Below are 11674 nucleotides of genomic sequence, written 5' to 3'. Positions count from 1 at the left end.
ACACAGTACTCCAAATGGGGCCTCACGAGAGCAGAGTAGAGGGGGACAATCACCTCCCTGTCCCTGCTGACCACCCCTCTTCTGATGGAGCCCAGGATACCGCTTGCCTTCCGAGCTGTAAGAGCACGCTGCTGGCTCACATTCAGTTTTTCATCCATCAGGACCCCCAGGTCCTTCTCTGCAGGGCTGCTCTCAAGGACCGCTCCTTCCAGTCCGTAAGGATGCCTGGGATTGCTCTGGCCCAAATGCAAAACCTTGCACTTTACTGTGTTGTTCTGTCACGTTGCTGGTGGTTTGGTGCTGGTGTGAACATAAACCCATGTTGAAAATGCCTCTGATGCAGTTCTCTGAGTACAAAAATGGCAGATATTAGTTGGCAGTGCATTGGAAAAGTTCTGAATTGAATTTAAGTGTGATGCTGTTTTCTAAATAGTTCACATTATGGACACATAGCTAATTTACAGTGTTGACTGTTCTTTCCCTAGCTGTGTGCTGCTGGCTAACTGCTTGCAGTTTTGAAGCTCCGCCAACAGATGATGCTCGTTGTCTGAGTACAGAGTGCTTATGTGCATGAGGTGCTGGGTGGTTGTGAGGCACTGCCTGCGCTTTGGTTCCTAGAGCTGCCTTTTGTTTATCTCCTACTGCCTGAATTGTTTCCTTTGCCCAAAGAGTGAATAATAACAGGAGGCTTTCTTATGTCAGATCTGATCAGCAGCCAATGCGTCCATTTTCTGCACTGCAGTTTGGAAACATCCACGGTGTTTTTAAAATCAAATACTTCTGCTTCGTGCTTCTAAGGCATTTTAAAGTACTGCAGTTATCTCTGAGCTTCTGTGCCAAATTTTGATCCCCTTGCACTGCGGTGCCTTTTCATGAGAGTGCTGCACAGTAAGTGGAAGGTTCTGTATGTATCCACATCACTGTGTTCTGCCTGCTGCGCTGGACTTGGAGCTGCAATGAAACCAGCACGTAACCTTTGACTTCAAGTGCTGGTTAAAAGCCATTGGATGTTTTCCTGGTGCTGTGACCGTGATGTTGCAACAAGCCCGTGTCCTTTGGCTCCTTCAGCCCTGTCGGTGATCTGCTGCTCTGTGAGGTATTTTTGAACAAGGAAAATCTTTTCCTGCAGGGTCTTCAGTGCTGTAAATTGCAGGCAGCAATTGCAGGTTGGTCATTCAGCCATGCCTGCTAAAAATCAGTGTTTCTCTGCTGAAATATTGATTTGAGTCTTCTGTCCATAAGTCAGCTTAATTAACTCGCATAGCAGCTGCAGCAGAAGCTATACATTAGAAGGAATGAGTTAGAGCTTTTGATCCCTGCTAACTTAGATTTCACTCCTCCTGTTGCTTTCATTTTTTATTGCGTTGTACAACACGACTGTTGCTAAACTTCAGCCTTCAGGTTATTTATGGCTACGTAGGGCCAACTCACTGCATTTAAAGAGCAGTAAGTTTGGGTTTGGTTTTCCTTGCAAGATTAGTTTGCCTACCTCAAAATACTATTTTCTTCTCTTTGCTTTTCCCTGCAGGGACTGGCGTGTCTCTGGAAACGTTATGCCCTATAAACCATTCCCATTCTTGTGCTCTTCCTTCCAGTGTAGGGAACAGTGCTTTGAGAACAGAATAAAAAGATGAGAGAGCACCAGAGATGATCTATAATGAGTAAAGATGTAATGCAACGTTGGGTTTTTACTCGAAACTTAATGCAAGCCTCAATATTTATGCACAAGAGAAATGTGGTTTAACAAGATGTGTGAGATAACAGTCTGTTGTTCCTTGCCAGCTGCCTTTGAAGGTTAAACTTTTGCTTTTTCCTCCATGATTTTCAATGTGTGGGTTAACTTAAAGGATAATGCCTTGTTTCCTCCATGCCTGTGTTAATGGCTGCCTGTGCATGAGCTCTGCCTTGATGGTATGCATTTGGGTAGCAGTATCAATAGGTTCCATGGAGAAGCACAGCCTTATCTGCACATTCCAAATACAAAGCCCTGGTAGTCTGGCCCAGTTTGTATTCTGCTTTGCAACTATTGGGTTTTTTCCACTATCCGGTGGGTTACTTTGAATGTAGCTTAGCAGCACAGTGTCAGTGCAAACTGGAATGAGCTCAGTGATGGGCAGGTCGTGCTGACCCTGGGTGTTGAGTAGGTTTTATATGAGATGAATCAGAAGGAAGAAACCTCTTTACAGGAGAATCATATTTTACTGCCTCTACTGTGTTTCTCAGGTCTCTGTCACTATTTCTTTTCCCTTATTGTACTTTTTGTGTCCTGAAGCAGCAGCATGGCATGGTTTCCACAGGGTGCACATCACATGCCAGCTTTAGCTTCAGGAGAATGGGCTGAGCTTCAGTGCCTGCTCCCACTGAATTTTATTCTGTGTTCAGGAGGGAAATTGCACCTGGCAGCATTGTAGTTTTTCCCCAAAATGTTGGATTTCATGTGCAAGTTAAGATTCCTTATAGTGTGTGCTGCTTCCAGGTCCTTCACTGCACTCATCTGTGGTGTTGGGATGGCTTTGCCTGCGTCAGTCTCCCTCCAGGACCAGGATCTTGGTGCAGCCCTGCACAGTGGAGCATCTATGTAACATCAGTACCTGCTAATGTCCAAATATGCGTATTTCACTACTTAAAGTGTTGCTTTGCTGTGCTTTGCCTGCTTTTCCCTGCAGAATTGACCTCCGGGGGCTCTCATAGTAGCAGAGCTCTATATTGCACACATAGATTGTATTGTTTTAAAGAGCATCAGAGCATACAGAGGAAAGAATACAGAGTAATTGCTTCTGCCAGGTTCTCTGTTGAGTGTTAATGCCTTTATCTCAGTGTACGTCACCTACCATGTTGTGCACAGCCAGGTATCTGCAACCAGTGGGGCTAACATCAGTGCGAAGAGCTGCTGTATGAGACATGCCAGCTGTAGAGCTTCATCTTTTCATCTGCCTGAGCTGCTTGCACTTTCTTTTCTGAAGTGCTTTACAGTTAAATGCTACACCTGGTTTTCTGTTTGGGAGGCGCTTTGTATTTCCTTAGTTAGGATTGCTTTTTATTTTCTTGCATCTCAATACCTGTGTGGCTGCGTCTGTGCCACGTGAGGCACAAAGATAATTCCTGCACTAGGGTTGCACTTGGTGTGGGAACTGCCTGAGCTGCTGGGAGAGGATTTTTGGGGTAACATTGTTGGAGCATTGCCTGAGTTACAGGAGGGTGGCTGCATGCGGTGCACGGGGGGCTGCCAAAAACTGCAATGCATTGACTGAGAACAGTGAGGAAACGGCTATAGAGGATGGTGAAGCAGGGATGAGCTTTAGATGTGTTTGTTTACTCTGTCTTCTTTCAGTTTGGTATGATTGGTGCTAAGCTGAAAAACTGCTTCTCTCTCAGCTTCTCTCATCCCCAGCTGTCCTGCTGTCCCCCCCTCTGCAAAAAGCTTCATGTTCTTTGTTTTCCCCAGGCCTTTATCAGCCGCTTGGAGACAACACCAAAACCTTTATCTCCTCCACCTTCATGGTGCACTGAGTGTTTCTGGACCCATCCTGCATCTCCCTGAGAAAATCAATGCAGAGATTGTCTCAAGGACAATTGGAACCTAAACTGCGGCGTCTGATGCTTTACATATGTGACTGCCTCAAACTCTCAGGTTTTCACATGGGGTTTTGGCTTCTCTGAGGCCAGAAAGCAAAGAAAGAAAGAAGCATTAGTGAATCTGTCTGGAAACGTTGCTTTATTTTATCTCAGGTGTTGACGTGTCACTGTAATGAGGAAATATTTACATCAGGCACAGAGGTGAAAAAATAAACAACTCTTGCTCGCAGTGCCCCAAGTATGCTGAAAGTCCTGCTTAGCCAAAGCAAGTAACAGAGGCTGTTAATTTATTGATACTCAACCAGTTATTCCAGAAAGAAGGGAAGTCCCACTTTGTGCCCAGGTGGAAGTGCTGAGCACAGTGGGTGTGGGGTTAGCAGCAGGATGAAGGGAGCAAAGGGGAAATAAGAAACTTCAGCCTGCAGGAGTGTAAAACTCCCAAAAGTACAGCCTTTATATCCTTGTTTGCTTTCTCAGTGCAGCCCTATGTTATATGAGATGAAACTTTGCTCAGGGCTGGGTTGGATGGGGCCCTGGGCGGCCTGACCCGGTAGTGGCACCCAGCCCATGGCTGGGGTTGGGATGTGATGGTCTGTAAGGTCCCTTCCAACATGAGCCGTTCTGTGACTCTGTGAAACTTTGAGGGGGCTGCACAGCACCACAAAAAAGGGGGCAGATCAGTCAATATCCTTATTTCTCATCCACTTGTCACCGATGGGTCTTTGCATCAGGATCGACTGCTTTCTTCTGCTGGAACCACAGAGTTCTGCTGGGTCTGAAGGTGGTGTTGGGCCTTTGGAATCCAATGGAAAAGTTCTGGTTCAGTAAGAGCTGTGCTTCAGGGAGGTGCTGGCTCTGTGTGACTCTGCTCCTTTGCTGTCTTTCTGGATTTCTCAGGATAGCATGCTCGAAGACTAGTAGCTATGTGGCAGATTGCCTTTGGCAGCAGTGGCTCCCAGATGCTGACCAGCAGCCGGGCGCTGCAGCTGCTCATATGTGTCGGGTTGGTACACTGGGTTTTGCACCAGGCTTCCCATTTGGAGGTCTAGAGAGGGGAAAAAAGGATTTATTTGGATGTGCAGTGAGCAGGGAGGTAGTTCCCATCCTGCTGCTCAGCTCACGGTGCAGCCTGGGACCTCCTAGCCAGCTGCAAGCATCGCTGCGTCCCCTTTGCACTCTTTCAGCATCTGTATGCTGCTAAGCAATAGTTAAAATAATGATAAGAGATAGGCTTCCAATAGAATAGAAATAGGCCTTGTCTCAGCCAGTGGCACCAGAAGGTGCCTCTCTAAATAAAAGCCCCAATATTCTGCAGTGGCTGCAAACATAGATGTAGGGATCCCTTTTCAGTAAATGTGAGTAGAGAGGTTTTCCCTATTAGTAGCAGTGAGCAATTAAATTGTTTATAAAACATATCTCCTTCTTGTCTATGAAACTCGTGGACATGTAACCAGCAGGCTGAATTTATCAGCTGCAAATGGCTCCATTTGCAGAGAAAGCTGCAGAGATATGAAACTGCTGCTTGCAGCCTCTCTTTTGCAGCCCCTGCATGGTGCTGGTGTAACTGGAGCAGCACTGGGGATTTCCGTGGTCGAGCACTTCTCTGTGACAGCCCTGCACTGGGCTCAGCACCAACCTTGCAGAGTGCAGAAGTGGTTTTCTGCTGAGCAGGCTGGGTGAGACCAGCTGCAGGGAGGTCAGGCTGCAGAAGCAAGGTGCCTGCTGCTGCTGGGCAGTGGGAGTTCAAAAGTGGTAAACTGCAGCCTGCAACGTGATTATTCTGACAGTGTGTTCTTGGAGGCTTGGGATGATGAGAGAGAAGGGAAGGGATGAGCACTGGGTGGTGTGCAGAGGGTTTTGGCTTCTGCTGATGCATCCTGGCTTTGTGTAGTGTCATCAGTGCTCAGGGATTTGAATGATGTAAGGTTCTTTTCTCTGTTTGCTTATCTCTTTTTTTTCCCCCTCTCCCCCCCTCAACAATTACACAGTCCCCTCCTATCTACTGCACTCTGGGAGAAGAAAGTCCAGGTGCATTTCGGTGTTTCCTGTGCCACCTGCTTGCCTTATGGCCCAGTATTAATGCTACAGACTTCAAGACAAAAGCATCCCCCCTTGTCACATACTGACCTCTTACACCTGCATCGTCGTCTTCTGGTCTCTAAAATGAAAAGAGCAAACAGTTCAGAGATATGAAGTCACAGGGTAGGAAAGCAGTGCAGCTGCTGTGTAGGGCTGGCATTCCCCAGCAACTCACTGCCTTCCTGTCTCCTATCAGGCTGAGAGCATGCGAACTGAGCTCGTGTGTGGGGAAAGCCATGCGCCGGGCGCTGCTGCAGCTCCTGTTCCCTCAGCACTCGGCTTCAAAGCTGCCATGTCAGGCTGGGGGCACAGGGCTGAGTTCCTTTTTACTGTCTCCAGCAACCCTGGCATGCTGCTGAAAATCCATTGGCGGCAGTTACTGCTGAAGAAGGTGAATGGCAACGCTCCCACCCGGCGTGGGACCACGTCTGTATCCACGTGGCTGTGATCCGTATCTACAAACCAGGAGGGTGTCATGGGCTGAGGTTTTACTCACTGCTACTGCAAACTTACAGTGGGATGCAGAGAGATACTGAGCACTGCCCTTAGCCAATGCATATTAAAGGCAGTGTGCTGGTCTGAGGATCTAAGGTAGAGTCAGTGCACTTGGGTGCAGTAACATTTCTCTCTTTGTAATTTATTGTCTGGCAGGAGGATGGGATAAGTATTTCTGAAGCTAAATGTGTAGATAAGAAAAATATGGGAAATGATTTTATGAGAGGTCCTGTGAGGGCAGTAGGCAGGGAGCCCATTCCCCTGGGGGAGCGGGCTGTGCTCTGTGGTGTGAGGCTGCAGGAACCTCTGCAGGGTGTCAGGGTGCGACTTACTTTGACAGAGCACGATGGTGACAACCAGAACTACAAGGAGCACGAGGCAGGCGCCAGCAAGGGGAGCCCAGATGTAAATCTCACAGTAGAAATTCAGCATGTTCTTGTTGCTTGTTTCTGCAGGAAGAAAGGAGAGGAAAGAGGAAAGGCCCGTCTCCCAGCTGTGCTGATGACCAGCTGTGGCAGAGCCACTGGGAGGTCCTGCAGCACAGAGCTGCGTGGCTCTGAGCGAGGCTGGCGGTAGGTGTATGTGAGGAGAGGACTTCCACAGGGCACAAAGGGGGGGGTGGGGACCAGGCATGTCCTCAGGTGACATCCCCAGTTGTGGGCTGATGCTGTTGGCGTTGTGCTGGGGAGCTGAGGGAGGACATGTAGCCAAAGTCCTCTCTTCTCTCCTTCTGGGGCTAAAACCAGTGCTGGCTCAAAATGCTTTCCCTTCTTTTGGTGTTGTCCAGTCATCAAAATTCCTGTGCCTTTTAAGTCACCCCGAGTGGGAAAAAAACTTAGGTTTGGAATCGTGAAATCACTGAGGTTTAAAAAGCCCACTAAGAAAATCTAGTTCAAGAATGGCCCAGTAACCCATGTCCCACAGTGCCACATATGCTCATTTCTTGAATACCTCTGGGAAAGGAGATTTCATCTCTTCCCTGGGCAGCACATGCCATAATGGCTTTAGTTTCATCCCCTCATCAGCATCTCACTGATGAAGCTCAAGATATTTCCCCTCACCCTGCATCCCAAAATGCCTGTACTCAGCATAGGCATTTGTTTCATCTATCCACAGCTGGGTTACCTGGATCTGAGCTCTGCATGCAGATGTCTTTCTTGGTGATCTGGCTGCTCTGGTTGGTGGTAGCAGGTGTGGTGGGTGCTGATGTTGTTGTGACTAAAAATAAATTGGATGAATACAGTGAGATAGAATACAAGAGCTTTCTCTCACCCCAGCTGAAACATGGCCACCACAGGAAGGATTTTCAACAGTGATGCCACAACATGCTGCCAAACCATATGAATTGAATGCTGTGGTCTCCTAATTTCTCAACAGTGCCCTGAGCCTCTGAGGAGGAGAAGTGCGTGTGTGAGGAGACGGCTTGGCAAAGAAGCAGGGACATGGGGAGTGTGGGCGATGGGCGGATGGAGAAGGCAGGGGCAGGGGAGGTGGGTGTAAGCGAGGTGGGTGAAGCTGCTGCTGACCTGGGAAGAAGGCGGGTTGTCCAGAGCTGAAGTGCAGCTCCTGGTTGATGTTGCTGAAGCAGAAATAGGTGCCCTGGTCCTGTGCCTTGAAGTTCTTCACCACCAGCCGAAAGGAGTTTTCTTGTTTTGACCCCTCAAATTGTGAAGATGTTGTCTTGCTCCCTGGGTAGGTGGTCCGAGAAAGCACAGAAATGTAGACGATGAAGTGAAGTTTCCCATCCTTGTCCTGTCGAATCCAGGAGACACCGCTGTCCTTGTTGTAAGGCAGGCACTCCAGCTCCAGCCGCTGTCCCTCCTGGGGGTGCTTCAAATTCCTGTTGAGGAACCTGGCCTCCATCTTGTTCCTCTGTCCCTGGGCACCAGTGCAGCCTGTGGGCAGAAGTCGGCCATGTCCCCTCAGGTGCTGCTCAGGAAGAGCTCCTGGGCCCTTTGGGCAGGGCTCTTCACCACCGGTGCGGTGCATGGCAGGCAGGCAGCCGGGCTGTGAGGGTAAATGTGGTGGAAAGGCCTTGGCGTCCAGCTTGGGTGCTGTGCTGGAGTCCCTGTGGACTCAGCGTTGAGAGCGCCGGGCTCTTGAGATGGACGCTGCCCTTCAGAGCAGCCCTTCAGCTGCCTGCTTGGGGCTGCTGCCATTTCCCAGCTTCTTTGCCAGGTGATTCCCCACTAACAGCTCCTACATGCCCCTCTCTCCCCTTTCCCATCCCGTCCAGCATCCATCCCCCTTGCTACGTAACACACTGCAGTCTCACTGCTCCCACTTCCCTGCGCAGTCACTGAGCAGCCCTGAATTGCATCCTTCCTGCTTCCATACTCACAGAGCCCCAGGCTGAGCAGGAGGAGCAGTGCAGGAGACCCGGCCATGGTCCTTGGGGCGGTGCAGCGGAGCGCGGGTGATGTTGCTCACTGCACTTTGGAGGCAGCTTGTGTAACTTATAGGAGAGGATGTGATGTCATCAGGACCCTCTGCTGTGAAGAGCCATTGTTCAGCCTCTCAAATGGAATAGCATGAGAAAAGATTTCTGAAGAGCTTCAGTTGTGACCCAAATCTTGCTGCTTGCTTATTGTTGCAGCATTGTATTTAATGGCGCTTCCGGGATTTTGCTGCAATGTCCTCAGCTGAGATTCAGATGGACGACGTTCCTCCTCGAAGTCAGATCAGTGGCTGCAGACTGCTGTCTCTCAGACTTTTGGGCCACTCTCTCATCATGTCCAAATCTGCAGAATACAAAGTCCAGTCCTGTGTCGTGAACATGGGCTGCAAGTTGTATTTCTTGGCAGATATTTTATTTTATGTGTTATTTACTTCTTTTTGCAGATTAAAGAAGACCTGGGTATGTTTTACAGCATCTCTCCACCTGCACTTTTCATCTCCGAGCCCATGCATTGCTGATACGTATCTGGGTACTTCAGCTCTGTTGTTCTCTGCAATCGTTCTTTGTTATTTCTCTACAGAAGCCACTGTGTGCAAGGCAGGAGGTCTGTGATGTGACACCCACCAAGGCAGCCCAGTGCCCCAGTGGCATTCAGGTCTAAAGAACAAAGAGTTACCCTGTGCTTTTTTTTTTCTTTCTCCAACCACAAGGACTTCCGCCATGCCAAAAAACCTCTCCATACATGCTTCAGCATTCAGAGGCCAGCCTACCATCTCTAGGTGACCACACACACTGGTAAGGGTTTTGACTTCCTGCAGCTTAGCACATACTGTCTCAACAGCTTTGCTCTGCTGCTACTTCATTCTTTTTTTGGTATTTTCTGGCTTCCTTGCTTTTTCTTCTGTTCAGTGTGGGAGGTGTTGTTCCATTACTCCTTTGGAAAGCACACCCCTGCTCCTGGCTGTGAGAAACCTGGCACTGCCGAGTGATGAAAGTGCTGGTTGTTTTTTTTTGTGAAAAAGAGCTGGACAATGAAGAACGCAACAAGACAGTGCATTGGGTCAAGCAGCTTCACCACAGCAGCAAGTGTTCCTAACTTGTACACTGGTGACCAACTCTGCCATGGAGCAATGAGCTGGTTAATGAGACGAAATAAGGAATCCCTTTGACTTCAGCCTGCTTTCATAAGGCACTTAGTTCTCTATTCCAGGCATGCCCAACCTGTGGTCTGCACGCTGCCTGGCCCGTGTCCTGCAGCCGCCTCCTGCCCCGTGCCATCATGGCAGCAGCTCTGCCCTGCTGGGCGACCCGGCCCTCTGTGTGCACCCATCACTGACACAGGCACACAGCAGGGTGAGATTGGCTCCGCATCAGCTCCACCAGGACATGGGCAGGGCACAGAGCTGTGCTATCTCCACCTCTGGCACCCACCACACACTCAGTCAAACAAGAACCTGTGTGTGTTACCCATGTGTGCCACTGGGTGACTGAGACACAGTAATTACCCATAGCAACATTTCAGCCTTCCTGACGTCTTCTCAAGACATAACAGAACCCTCAAATGAAGAAAAATTGTGGTTGAAGGGGAAGTATTCAGTGAGAAATGGATAGATGAGCACTTCTTTGTTGAGGTAAAACTGAGTTACTGCTGTTGAGTTTAACCTCAGATGGACTCGGCCAGTGATGTGGTGGCAAATCTGATGGCAGAAGCAGCAAAACCATCTGCTGGTGGTGAGTTTATTGAGCAGTGCACAGACAGCATCACAGATGCAATCTGCCCTGATTAAAACAGGGATTTCTCTAAAATCAGTTGTTGTCACTCAACTCTTGCCGGGTGAACTGAAGAAATGGAGAAATCTGTGGCAAGAAAGTCGCGTAGCAAAGCTGTTAATTTCAGAAGCTATCTTTTGCTGACAGATGAAATTACTGATGCTACAGATGCCTACTGGTGCTACTGATGCTGCGGGAGGTGTGCAGTGCTGGTGGGCAGCACAGAAGGAGCAGCCAAACGGCGGTGCTGCATCAGGGCAGCTGTGTGTGCTGCTGGTGGGATCAGTGCGGTGCTGGAGGAGGACGCCTGTGTGCCTTCTGCTGACTCAACTTGCTGTTTTCATGGAAGGAAGTGTTAAAAACTATGATGTCACTGAAGAAATGGCTTCCTTGGTACCATTAAAAGACATGAAGAAATCCTTTGATGCAGGCAAAGCAATAAAAATGGCGTAAAAGGGATTTTATTTAACCTTTGCTGGCGCATCTGGTAGAGCTCCTGATGGCACCCGGACAGTGGTTGGTAAAAAAGTGGGACTTACAAAATTCATAGAAGACAACGGATTTGCTGCCAGAAATCCAGGTTTGGTGAAACATCTCTGCATGGTACATCAGGGAAATATATGCAGAAAGGCTTTAAAAATGGGACTGTCCTGTCAATTGTCATCAAATGTGTGAATTTCAAGAAGCCCAAGGGATTGAACCATCACCAGTTCCAGGCATTCCCTAAAAGCACAAATGCTGATAAGGGAGAAATCATTTACTTTTGTAAAGTAAGGTATGTAAGTCATGGCAAAATGCTAAGCAGTTTTAGGATTTGCAAACTGAGATGAAATGATTTCTGGAATCAAAAGGAACATTTGTGTAGGAACGTGAGACTGAAAACTTGTGACAGTTTTAATGCTTCTGGTGGATATGGCCTCTGATTTAAGTAAGTTAAACATGTGTCTTCACGGCGTAGACCAACTTACCTGTGCTGTGTTTCAAGTCATTGCAGTGATCAAAAAGAAACAAATGATGGTGGTTCAAGTTGTGGCAAATGAACTTACACACTTTGATATGTCAAGAGAAAGGAAGTTTCAGTTCTGCTGGACCTCCCTGCCTTTAAATACAGAATCAAAATGGGTCGATGTATATGGAGTCTGTAGAGATACTGGTCTGTGTTCAGTTTATTCATGACTAAGAATTAAGCAACGGCACACGCAAAAAGGGAGGGACAAAATCCTGCAGGCAACATACAGGTTGACAAATTGAGGAACGCGGCCCAGCAGGAGGTGAGTTGACATTTTCTTGATGCCTGTTGAGGAGATTTCAGGTGGAAAAGGGAGTAGAGAAATCCTATCGTGGACGCTGGTCAAG

The 11674-nt window shown here is 48.4% G+C and overlaps 1 protein-coding gene and 1 long non-coding RNA gene across 7 annotated transcripts in view; one reads left to right on the top strand and one right to left on the bottom strand.

Annotated features, from left to right (window-relative positions):
- Positions 1-3696: 3696 nt before the first annotated feature.
- Positions 3697-11674, bottom strand: part of LOC128079840 (T-cell surface glycoprotein CD8 alpha chain-like) — a 32776-nt gene continuing 24798 nt past the window's right edge. For 3 of the 6 annotated variants that reach the window (XM_052681424.1, XM_052681422.1, XM_052681423.1), the window contains exons 2-6: positions 7677-8045; positions 7276-7368; positions 6483-6599; positions 5704-5734; positions 3697-4621 (exon numbers count right to left, since the gene is read on the bottom strand). In XM_052681424.1, the coding sequence (XP_052537384.1) occupies positions 4567-4621; positions 5704-5734; positions 6483-6599; positions 7276-7368; positions 7677-8045 (665 nt within the window). In that variant the 3' untranslated portion in view covers positions 3697-4566. Of the gene's footprint in view, positions 4622-5703; positions 5735-6482; positions 6600-7275; positions 7369-7676; positions 8046-8491; positions 8591-11674 lie in introns of those variants that run through there. The other 3 variants (XM_052681427.1, XM_052681426.1, XM_052681421.1) reach the window with 2 other exon arrangements.
- LOC128079852 (uncharacterized) overlaps positions 9258-11674 on the top strand; it is a 63255-nt gene continuing 60838 nt past the window's right edge. The window contains exon 1 of the long non-coding RNA XR_008206334.1: positions 9258-9343. This is a non-coding gene — a long non-coding RNA (uncharacterized LOC128079852). The remainder of the gene's footprint in view (positions 9344-11674) is intronic.

Source organism: Tympanuchus pallidicinctus, unplaced genomic scaffold (genome assembly GCF_026119805.1).
Source record: "Tympanuchus pallidicinctus isolate F22 unplaced genomic scaffold, pur_lepc_1.0 scaffold2, whole genome shotgun sequence".
Lineage (NCBI taxonomy): Eukaryota > Metazoa > Chordata > Aves > Galliformes > Phasianidae > Tympanuchus > Tympanuchus pallidicinctus.
This window is presented reverse-complemented; position numbering and strand designations above follow the sequence as displayed.